General features: G+C 57.7%; 4 protein-coding genes across 4 annotated transcripts; 2 read left to right on the forward strand and 2 right to left on the reverse strand.

The window, feature by feature from the left end:
* Positions 1–452: 452 nt before the first annotated feature.
* Positions 453–2,932, forward strand: KVR01_011312 (uncharacterized protein). The gene is made up of 4 exons (XM_044785415.1): positions 453–2,070; positions 2,165–2,364; positions 2,433–2,656; positions 2,718–2,932. The coding sequence occupies exons 1-4, from the start codon at positions 1,115–1,117 to the stop codon at positions 2,733–2,735; spliced, it is 1,398 nt and encodes a 465-aa protein (XP_044639687.1). The 5' UTR covers positions 453–1,114; the 3' UTR covers positions 2,736–2,932.
* Positions 2,933–2,969: 37 nt separating this feature from the next.
* Positions 2,970–5,887, reverse strand: KVR01_011296 (snoRNA-binding rRNA-processing protein PWP2). The gene is made up of 3 exons (XM_044788188.1): positions 5,848–5,887; positions 5,677–5,789; positions 2,970–5,593 (listed from the first exon to the last, which is right to left on the reverse strand). Exons 1-3 carry the CDS (start codon positions 5,863–5,865, stop codon positions 3,019–3,021), a joined length of 2,706 nt encoding a protein of 901 aa, XP_044639671.1. The 5' UTR covers positions 5,866–5,887; the 3' UTR covers positions 2,970–3,018.
* A 333-nt stretch (positions 5,888–6,220) lies between these two features.
* KVR01_011283 (septin CDC12) lies at positions 6,221–7,628 on the forward strand (the record flags this gene model as incomplete). Its single annotated transcript, XM_044781622.1, has 5 exons — positions 6,221–6,251; positions 6,338–6,405; positions 6,461–6,623; positions 6,685–6,995; positions 7,050–7,628. The coding sequence occupies 5 exons, from the start codon at positions 6,221–6,223 to the stop codon at positions 7,626–7,628; spliced, it is 1,152 nt and encodes a 383-aa protein (XP_044639658.1).
* Positions 7,629–8,251: 623 nt separating this feature from the next.
* Positions 8,252–9,884, reverse strand: KVR01_011313 (protein kinase PKP2; the record flags this gene model as incomplete). The annotated part of the gene is made up of 3 exons (XM_044783102.1): positions 8,252–9,347; positions 9,481–9,600; positions 9,706–9,884. The coding sequence occupies 3 exons, from the start codon at positions 9,882–9,884 to the stop codon at positions 8,252–8,254; spliced, it is 1,395 nt and encodes a 464-aa protein (XP_044639688.1).
* Positions 9,885–10,064: the final 180 nt, after the last annotated feature.

Consider the following 10,064-nt stretch of genomic DNA (forward strand, 5'->3'; position numbering starts at 1 on the left):
CCCAGTCGCGGCAACTCGTGCACTTTTGACGACCGCCTGCCGTTGCAGTCCAGAAAATGCGTCTCGGAAAACGCTCGATCGGCCTATGCTATAACCTCGAGGTTGTTGATATCAACCAGGAGAGCTTGGGAGCTCTCCCTGGCACTGCGTAATCGCCGCCCTCGTTCCATCCTTGGCTATATTCCGACGTCAGTCGGCTTGTCCTCTGCCCGGCTCCAGAGGCCTGCTGTTGGACCAGCTGCTCCGGCCAGAAGAGGAAATTGAGGGGCGACGGGCATGGATTGGATGGCAGATCCGTCCGAATGTGTATCGCATCGTGTCTTTTTCTGGTAGGATGGTGGCCCTCCGCTGTGCCTCTCTGCCAGTCTGTCGAGGATGATGCCAGGCTTCTCAAATGGCAGGCCTGGATGAAGCTGTCAGTTCGGATTATTAGGGCCCGTTCTTAGCTCCCGCGACACTACGCTAGGCATTTACAGCTCCGGGCGATCCGGCTTGCTGGAGTGCTCCAATGCCGTCCCGGCTCGAAGAGAATGCCAGTGACGCGAAGATGGAATTCTGTCGACTTGGCGCGCCCTAATTCCCACAAACCCCACAGCGGCAGCGACGTCAATGTGGGCCATGTGGGATCTTGCTTACAATTGGGGAGACACCCATTGCTCTCGGGTCCCGGACCACGGAGCAACTGCGGCCCTCGTTGTCAAGCTTCCAAGCTTCATCCGCCGTCAAGAGCCTAGCCAGCTGTGACGATTACGTACGTAGCATGTCACCGCCACTACCCTCTTGCTTGCTGGCCCGCAGCTCAGTCTCGCCGTTGATGTCGCCCCGCGAGTGTTGGAGCCATGTCTAGCCCCGAGCATCTCCTGTGATCTCCGCTCGGTGACGAGCCCTCAACGTTGCCCCGGACCAGTCACCTTCAGAGGCCATACACGTTCACGACCAGAGGCCAGATCGCAAATTAGTCACCCTGTCCGAAGAGCGGCAGGAGGGCAGACATTGTATGCTGGCAACTTTTTTTGGAGAACGTAGCTCGAGAGCATAAAGGAAGCATTGGCCGGGATAAGGGGTTGGCGATGGAGTCTAAGACTTCATCAAGCCAACTGCATTCAAGTAGCAGATGTTGTTGTCCAGGCTAGCGAGCTGTACCCTAAGAAACAATTCTATCAATTTCCTGCGAAGATCAAGCACCATGGCGACGGCTCACAGGATCCATATCACCCCCGAGAACACGGGCCTTTGGGGGGTCAGGCAGACAGACGAGGCCGCGAACAAGCTCTCTGAGCTCCTGCAGAAGGACCTCGAGCTGAACCACGTCTACTTCAACGACCGCGGGTTCCACAACCACATCGCCCACCACCTGCTGGCCCTCTTCGGCACCGGCGCCGGGGCCGGCGACATGCAGAAGGGCTTCGACGGCAACCTGGGCTACCAGCGGCCCGCCAGGCCCACCCACGACGGCGTCGTCGAGGACCTCTTCCGGACGTGGTCGCACGCGAGCAGGTACCTCGGCAAGGACCAGCACTACCCGGACTTCCTGGCCTTCTTCCAGCGCGAGATCGAGGCCAAGGGGTGGGAGGCCGTCGTGTCCGAGTACCTGTTCTCCGGCACCGAGGGCGCCGAGGACCTCCTCGTGCGCCTGTACGCCGGCGTGCTGCACCCGCTGCTCCAGCTCATGTACGGCATGGAGTGGGCGCAGCCCGCCATCGTGGCCGAGGCCCTGGCGCAGACGTGCGTGCACCATGCCAACTTCAAGAAGGAGCTGTTTGCGGCCGAGAGGAGGGCCGACGAGGATTACGGGGCCGAGGCCAGGATGCCGAGCATCGTGTCGCTCCTGAGGGAGGTGCGCGACCAGCCCAGGCTGCGCAAGGAGCTGAAGTTCGAGGCCGGCTATAGCCTGCGGGACACGGTGTTCAACCGCGCCGGGGACGAGATGCTGGAGATCATGAGCAAGGTCAAGGTGAGGCCTGACGAGGTGGACGAGAGGACGGCAGAGATGTTCGACGCCATTATGTTCATGGCTGCTGGTGCTTCGTTCCACCCACAGAAGATGAACAAGTTCGATTTCTTCATCATGTAAGTGTGAAGCCCCCCTCTTGGGCCGCCTACATGCAGGGCAGAGCCTCTCGAGGAAGATGAAAGAGAGGCTTACAGTTTGATTTCTGGCCAGACACCACTTGAACTCGGCTCCATTCCACCTCACCATCAACTCCCAGTCCTGGATACCAGCCGAGACCAAGGCGCGGCTGCTGGAGTGGAAGATACGCTACGACTTGGTCGAGTACGCAGCCAGGGCCGTCCCCGAACTGTCACTGGACCACATCAAGGGATATAAACCCAGGGATCAAGGGAGTCCTCTTTCTATAGCCGGTAAGAGTCACCGAGTTACCCCCACAACCAGCTTAGATGAACGCTGAAGACTGATCATGTCCCCACAGAGGTCGCCTCAAGGATCCACCCCATGCCCGACGACGGCCACGCCATCAAGCTGGCAAGGGCGGTGGGGGTGTGTGAGGAGCTCACCAAGAAGTACCAGGATAAGGACTGGGTGCTGTTGAAAGGGGAGGACACGTGGTCCAAGATCCACCACCTCGTGATCGACTCGCTAGAGGGGCCCGGCGATCACTGGGTGAGGAGCGCCGGGCTGGATGAGGCGTGGACGGTAAGTGTAGTGCAGCAGGTATTGACGCCGCCGAGTAAGCCTCCGCTGACACGACAAACAGGAAGTGCCAAAATTGTAAACCTGCAGGCGGGCCAATGCCCTTGTTCTCCTGCAGAGGACCCTAAACATCGGAGTTCTTGGACTGGAAGAGAGCTTTTGCTTGAGGACCATCGCGACAGTCGCTACTTCACGGCCAGTGCCTGCGGAAAGTTTTTGGTTGGCGCTGGTGCTGGCACACTCTAAACCCTTGTACAATACTTTGTATGACTAAATCATCGTGGACACGGATTGACGGTATGGGTATCAGCGGCCTGGTATTCATAGCTTCTCTTTTTTATATCCTGTAACGCCACAACTTTACTCTACTCTACACCAATCCACTCTTCCTCAGACTCGCCCTCGCTCATGAGGTCAGCAACAGTTGCGCCCTCCTGACCAGAAGTCAGGAGGCCTGTGCCGTTCTCGCCATTGAGCGACCTAGCAAACGCATCCCCTTTCTCCGCGGCAGCCTTGGTCTCGGCCTGTCCCAGGAGGTAGTCCACCATGTAGACGTTCTCGTCGGCCAGCTTGCGGATCTCGTCCCTCATCCTCGTCACCGCCCGGTTCACGACCCGCAGCTCCATGTCGACCTTGCCCCTGTTGGCCGTGAGCCACGCGCCGTGCTTGTCCACCAGCGCCTTGATCCAGAGCAGGCAGAACTCGATGTGCGGCGACTGCTCCGTCTCGGCGGCGACGAAGCGGAGCAGCCTCGGCACGTACACCACGGGCAGCTCCTCCACCACCAGCGCGATGTCCGGGTGCGGGATGGCCTGGAACACCCGCTTGATCAGGCCGGCCTCGTTGAGGCGGAACGCCATGACCAGCGCCTTGAGGTAGTCCTTCTCATCCTCCAACACTGCTAGTGTCGCTGCTGGCGTGATCTCCATGTTCAGGTCGAAGGGGTCGAACTGGAGGACATTGTCGAGGCTGTAGATCAGGAGGCCCTCCGTCGAGGCTGCGCAGAATGCCGTGCCGGCGGGCGAAAAGGCGACACCCGACACCCGCACCTCGGGCATGTTCTTCCTGGAGGACGGGTCTCCGCGCTTGGAACCAGGGAGGGACTTGTCGATGCGGTCTTCCCGGTCCGAGGCTTCCCCTTGGTCGTCGAGCTCGCCCTGTGGGCCGGCTTCCGTCAGGAGCTTGCTGTTCAGGAACTCCTGCGTTCCTGATAGCGACAGGTTGACGCTGACTGTGAACTTCTTGAGGAGCACCATTGTCGTGACCGAGTACAGGCAGATGTACTTGCTGTTTCCACCCGCGAGAAGACAGCTGCCGTCTGCGCTGTATTTGATGCTGTTGTAGGCCTTTGTGCCGGCCACGTTGGCGGCTGTTCTCCGGTCGCCGATTTTCCGGCCACCAGAGACATCCCTCCTGCCATCAAGACCTGCGACCTGCAGCGCCTCTGTCATGTTCCAGAATGTCAACTGGCCGTCCAGGGTCGAGACGGCGAATTGTGTCGAGTCCGGCCTGATCGCAATGTCAAGAACATCAGCTTGCAACTGCAATGGTTCACTCGTTTGTGTCCTGTCGAATATGGACCATATCCTTGCAGTTCGGTCCCAGCTGCCGCTGACCAGAGTGTTGCCATTTGGAGAGAACGCAAGAGACGAGACAGGGCCTTCGTGGCCTGCAAGCTGGTCCAGGAGCTGACCCGTCTGGACAGACCAGATGTGAATATCGAAGGAATCAAGAGAGCCGGCTGCGACCACCTCTCCGCTGGGGTCCACGGCCATACATGACCATGAGAGCCTCGTAGGTGCTGTAAACGTCCTGAAGTTCCGGTACCTGATGAGATCCCACGCTCTTATCGACCCGTCCAAGCTAGATGTGAAGAGCACGTTGCCCTTTTTGGTGAACTCGCACGCCGTCACGCCACTGGTATGCTCTGTAAAGGTAACAATGCAGAATCCGGACTCGATATCCCAGACCTTGATTTTGCCATCATCTGCTGTTGTGATTATTCGTTGTCCATCCGGTGAATAGACGAGCGAGTTCATCGAATCAAAGTGGCCTTGCTGCTTTAATATGTAGGACTCCGATTGCCACTCCCAAACAAGGAGCTGGCCCAGTTTCGAAGCACCAAATGCCAACCACTCTCCTGTCTTGTTGATCGTGACAAAATCGATGTCGTTTTGCGATATGCTCAGGGTGTGGATCATGTTGAAGTCGGGCATCTCGTACAGACCGAATATGCCATTTGAGAAGCCCGCGACGAGCAGATTTGAATCGGCGTGATATGCGGCGCACTTGAGAGAGGCGTTATTTTGCATGAAGTAGTGCTTGTTAACGATCCGCCATCGCATATCCTTCTCCTCGTCCGCGTCGTCCATCTCGTCGTCGTCGCGTTTTGGGGCAACATACTTCCAGTCGAAGACGGCACCGTCCTTGCTGATGGTATATATTGTTTCTTGGTCTTTTGAGAAATAGGCGCCTACGACAGCCTGCCTGTGGCCTGACAGGACTGTTGGTATGAAGCCTTCCTCCTGGTCCAAGCTCCACACCCTTGCCGTCAAATCTTTCGAGGCGCTGAGGAAGAATCTTGAGTCGCTGGACCATTCAATATGCCGAACCTCGTCGAAGTGACCGGTATGTGTGTGGTGCTTGACAAAGGGCGCGAACTCCAGCTCGCCGTCGGGATGCGCGTCGGGGGTGGACGGCACGTGCCATACTTCGAGTTTGCGACCGAGGCCAACGGCGAAGTAACGACCGGAGGGCGAAAACGCAAGGGCTGTGGGAGAACCTTTGAAAGAGAAGTTGTATATCGCGATACGCCGGGCAATGTTGGTCAATATGGCCTGGCCATCTTCGTCGATTGTAAGGAGCAAATTGCCCTGAGGCGTGAGCCCTATTCTCGCGATGTTCTTTCGGTGGGCAAAGGGAAGTGTGTAGGACTTGTTGCTACAGAAAGCGTCAATGCTGGGTCCCGAACGTAGATATGCAAAATTTCACAACATGACCGCTAGGAAAGCAGGGTGGCATACTCAACAAGGTTGAAAACCGTCACTCGGTTGCCCACGGGCGAGAAGAGGTCGGTCCCATCTGGGCTGAAGACCAGATTGCCCCTGCTGTAGACAGTTCCGAGGAGGTTGGAGAACTAGATGCACGGTCAGTGATTTAATGGCATGTGGATGGACCAAACAGGATGTGCGCACCTTGAAATCCGTCTTCATTTTCAAAGTACAGCCATGTTCCTCATCATCGTCTTGCGACGAAATCTCCCAAACTCTAGCGAGCCTTTTGAAGTTATTTGTGGGTCCGTCCTTATCGTCCCGTTATCGCCATGCCTGCAGAAGAGGGACCCTGGTTAATTGGGCCAGCCCGTACTTGCCAACCTAAGTAAGGGGCTCGAGCTTTCAGGGGAAGACTGGCCAAACCGAAATTGCTCCCTCCCCTTCTCAACAGAGATCAATTGCTCCGTCAAACACCAGGAGGCGCATCTCAATTGCCATTTCTTGAGAGCTTCTCGACCGAACGCCATCTTCTCTAAACTGTATCCTCTCATCTCACGAGTAACAAACCGTCAAGATGTCGACCGAAAGCAGCGCCAGCCCCATAGGTATGCATGACTAGACTTACAAGAGGCCCGACCAACGCGGAGAAAGGCGCCCCATGTCATGCTAACGCGACTGCTCACCCCAATAGGTATCGCCAACCTGCCCAACCAGCGACACAAGATTGTCGCCAAGAGGGGTGCCGCCTTCACTATTATGGTTCGTGAGAAAGGCATTGAAGCTCGTCGCACACCTCCCCTAACTCCTAGTATAGGTTGCTGGCGAATCTGGCCTCGGCAAGACGACCTTCATCAACACCCTCTTCTCCACGACCATCAAGAACTATGCCGACCACAAGCGGAGACACCAGAAGCAGGTCGACAAGACCGTCGAGATCGAGATCACAAAGGCTGAGCTGGAGGAGAAGTTCTTCAAGGGTATGTTTCTGGCGAATTGCCGGAATCGCGTGTCACCAACTGACTGACCGACCACACACAGTCCGCCTGACCGTCATCGACACCCCTGGCTTCGGTGACTACGTCAACAACCGCGACTCCTGGATGCCAATCATCGAATTCCTCGACGACCAGCACGAGTCTTATATGTTGCAAGAGCAACAGCCCCGCCGAAATGACAAGATCGACCTGCGTGTCCACGCTTGCCTGTACTTCATCCGCCCCACCGGCCACACCCTGAAGCCTCTCGACATCGAGGTCATGAAGAGGCTCTGCTCTCGCGTCAACTTGATCCCAGTGATTGCCAAGGCCGATACTCTCAGCCCTGCTGACCTGGCCACGTTCAAGCAACGCGTATGTGGCTGCTCCCTCGAAGCACGTGTTCCCAGGCACTAACATTCAAATTAGATCCGAGCTGTCATCGAGGCCCAGAGCATCAAGATCTACCAGCCACCTGTTGAGGAGGACGACGAGGCAGCTGCTCAGCATGCCCGCAGCCTGATGGCCGCCATGCCCTTTGCCGTCATCGGGTCCGAGAAGGACGTCAAGACTGGCGATGGCCGCATCGTCAAGGGCCGACAGTACTCGTGGGGTGTTGCCGAGGTTGAGAACGAGGACCACTGCGACTTCAAGAAGCTCCGATCGATCCTCATCCGCACTCACATGCTCGACCTCATCCACACCACCGAGGAGCTTCACTACGAGGCCTACCGCGCCCAGCAGATGGAGACGCGCAAGTTCGGCGAAGCCCGCCCCCGGAAGCTGGACAACCCCAAGTTCAAGGAGGAAGAGGAGGCACTCCGGAAGCGCTTCACCGAGCAAGTCAAGATCGAGGAGCAGCGGTTCAGACAATGGGAGCAGAAGCTCATTGCTGAGCGTGATCGTCTTAACAAGGATCTGGAGCAGACTCATGCCCAGATCAAGACACTGGAGCAGGAGCTTGAGCAGATGCAGGGCAGCGCGGTCCGCAGCCACGGTCGTCGTTAGGGCCACGAAGTGGTGGTATAGATCCAGCGGTCGACCTCTTGGGAACGACCAAATTCACCGTTCCGGAGTTTATGGTAGCCTAAAGAGGCTGGGTTTCAACAAGGTTTACTGACATGTGGAGCTGCGAGGACGCGCGCCTGCGACAATGCTCTGGAGCTTTGCTTGTGACTTGGAGTGCGCGCTGACCGGCCTTGGGGAAGAGAGGATATTTGTTTCCTCCGGCACGCCGTCGTTTTCTTTCTTCGTCCTTCAAAAGGGCTGAGATCAAAACAAAAGGCAGAAATATTGGAGCAGCGAGCAGGGCCATACCCTTTTTGTATGTGCCGTTCTGCTACTATTTCGCGGCCTTTCTCAGACCCGACCCCCCATTTTTATTCGATTTCGAGATAGCCTTGATGTAATTCCCTTGACCTTTTCATGATACCAATTAATGAGAATGGCTGCCCCTTGAGACCTCACTGCAAACATGGGCACACGATGTGATTGAATATGCCTTGGATTAGCCCCATTCACAATTCCTCCAGTGCTCCATTCATATGATATAGGTATAAGTAAATCAGATATGCACCCAATCCCCAGGTTGTTCGTATATGCTAGTAAACCGTGAATGCCCCCACTGCTCTCTACACAGCGTCCATCATGGCCCTCGTGAGCAATTGTTCGTTCTTGTTACCTAATTTTGACACCTGCAGGAACACGTCGACGCCGTAGCCCCACAAGCTCTGTAATTCCAGACCACCTGCCCAGTACTCAGCATAGATGCGGCTCAGCGGCAGGCCCATGCCGAGGCGCAGGTTAGGCGGCCTGCTCGTCAGGGATGACAGGGAGCTCACGTAGCTCGCCCTCGCGGCGCTCGCCTTGACCTCGCACTCGGGCGGGTGGTCGACGCGGACCTCCTGCAGGGTGGCGGCCATCCTGGGGACGCGGGTCAGGTTTGCGAGGATCTGCTGGCTCTTGGGTCCCTTGCAGAAGGACCACAGGTGGGGGAGGACGTCGCGCGGGATGCCGCCGCCCTGGTCGGACACGCGGAACTCGACGTGCTTGGACGACTCGCAGATGGTCACCTCGATGGGCGGGGGCCGCTCCCCCGCGTGGCCGTCCTGGATCTGCCGCTCGATGAGGGACTGGACCGAGTTGCGCAGGAGCTCGCCGATGATGTACTCTATGTGGCTGAGGATGAAGGGGAAGTTGGCGTCCTGGTGGCCGGCGAGCCTGATCTCGGGCAGGGCGACGCCGTCGCCGTAGGCGGACCTGGCCAGGTCCAGGACGGCCTCGCCGCAGCGCTGGATCACGTCGGCGGCGTTGCACTTGAGGAACACCTTGCCGACAAAGTCACTGTCGGGGACGGTGACGCCGGGGGCGAAGGTGGGCGAGTGGAAGGTCTCCGTTAGGGAGAGGTGCTGCTCGGCGATGACGCGGCGGGAGATCCTGGAGCGCAGGATGGCGTTCATGAAGAGGTCCAGCTCCTCGGCCGGCATCAGGTCGTCGGCGCTCACCTCGAGGATGCCCATGGCCAGCTTTGGGATCACCGACAGGTGGGCCTTGAGGGTGGTGCTGATCTCCCGGCAGAAGGAGTCATTTTCCTCGAGCGAGCGGATCTCAGGGACCCTCCTGAACTTGTCGAAGGCATCGTAGTACAGCTCGTACACGTCGTTGAAGTGATGGTTGGCCACGACACAGTACGGGAGGGTCTGCATGTCTCGGATGCGATGTGCGATCCTACATCGGTCATAGCTTTAGCGAACAAGGCCAACACCCCAAAAAGGGCCGGGAGACGCAGCATGCGCACGCGACGCAACGCTGCGCAGCTGGTTTGACTCATGGCTCAGTCGCCCGGCCGCCTCTCACGTACCTCCTCGGGAGCTCCGTCCTCACATAGTTGGCAGAGCTGATCAGCCTCTGCTCGTTCAGGGAGCGGCCAAAGACCATGAGCTGGCGCAGGCTGATGGGCCTTGCCTCCCTCCCGACCCAGCTGATTCACGGTCAGCGGGAGGAAATCGAGGCTCTCTCTCTCTCTCTCTCTGTCTTTTGGGGGAGGATGGGCATGGCATGGCATGACATGGCTGGCCAGACGTACTCGTCGAGGGCGGAAAAGGCCCTCCACCTGTGGTTGTGCTTCATGGAGCGCGTCTGGAGGTCGCGTGGGCGGTACACTGCCCGTCGACCTTGTCCTGGCAGGTGCTTGGCGGCCGGTGGTCTGAGGGTCGGTCTCATCCCCAAGCTTGCTGAGGCGATGCTGCCCCGCAAGGTCGACATCCCAGCGATGATTCCATGCGAATAACGAATGTTTGCTGGTAGTTGGAGAGCCCGCCGTACAAGAGGGGAGGGTCAAGGTGTGTGTGACTGTATATGTGTCTGCTGTCAGAGCATTCTCGTCATGGTAGGTGACTCGCTTGTCAGGAACAGTAACAAAGGCTCCTCATATCCAAGTGTGTG

The sequence above is a fragment of the Diaporthe batatas genome (assembly GCF_019321695.1).
Source record: "Diaporthe batatas strain CRI 302-4 chromosome Unknown Contig00015, whole genome shotgun sequence".
In the NCBI taxonomy this organism is placed as follows: Eukaryota; Fungi; Ascomycota; class Sordariomycetes; order Diaporthales; family Diaporthaceae; genus Diaporthe; species Diaporthe batatas.

Bases quoted from the DNA above. Each gene is read 5' to 3' on its own strand.
- KVR01_011312 (XM_044785415.1), top strand. From the start codon at position 1,115: ATGTTGTTGTCCAGGCTAGCGAGCTGTACCCTAAGAAACAATTCTATC. The intron at 2,071-2,164 runs GTAAGTGTGAAG...ATTTCTGGCCAG, and splicing joins AAGTTCGATTTCTTCATCAT to ACACCACTTGAACTCGGCTC. The intron at 2,365-2,432 runs GTAAGAGTCACC...ATGTCCCCACAG, and splicing joins GAGTCCTCTTTCTATAGCCG to AGGTCGCCTCAAGGATCCAC.
- KVR01_011296 (XM_044788188.1), bottom strand. The intron at 5,594-5,676 runs GTATGCCACCCT...CGCTTTCTGTAG, and splicing joins ACGGTTTTCAACCTTGTTGA to CAACAAGTCCTACACACTTC.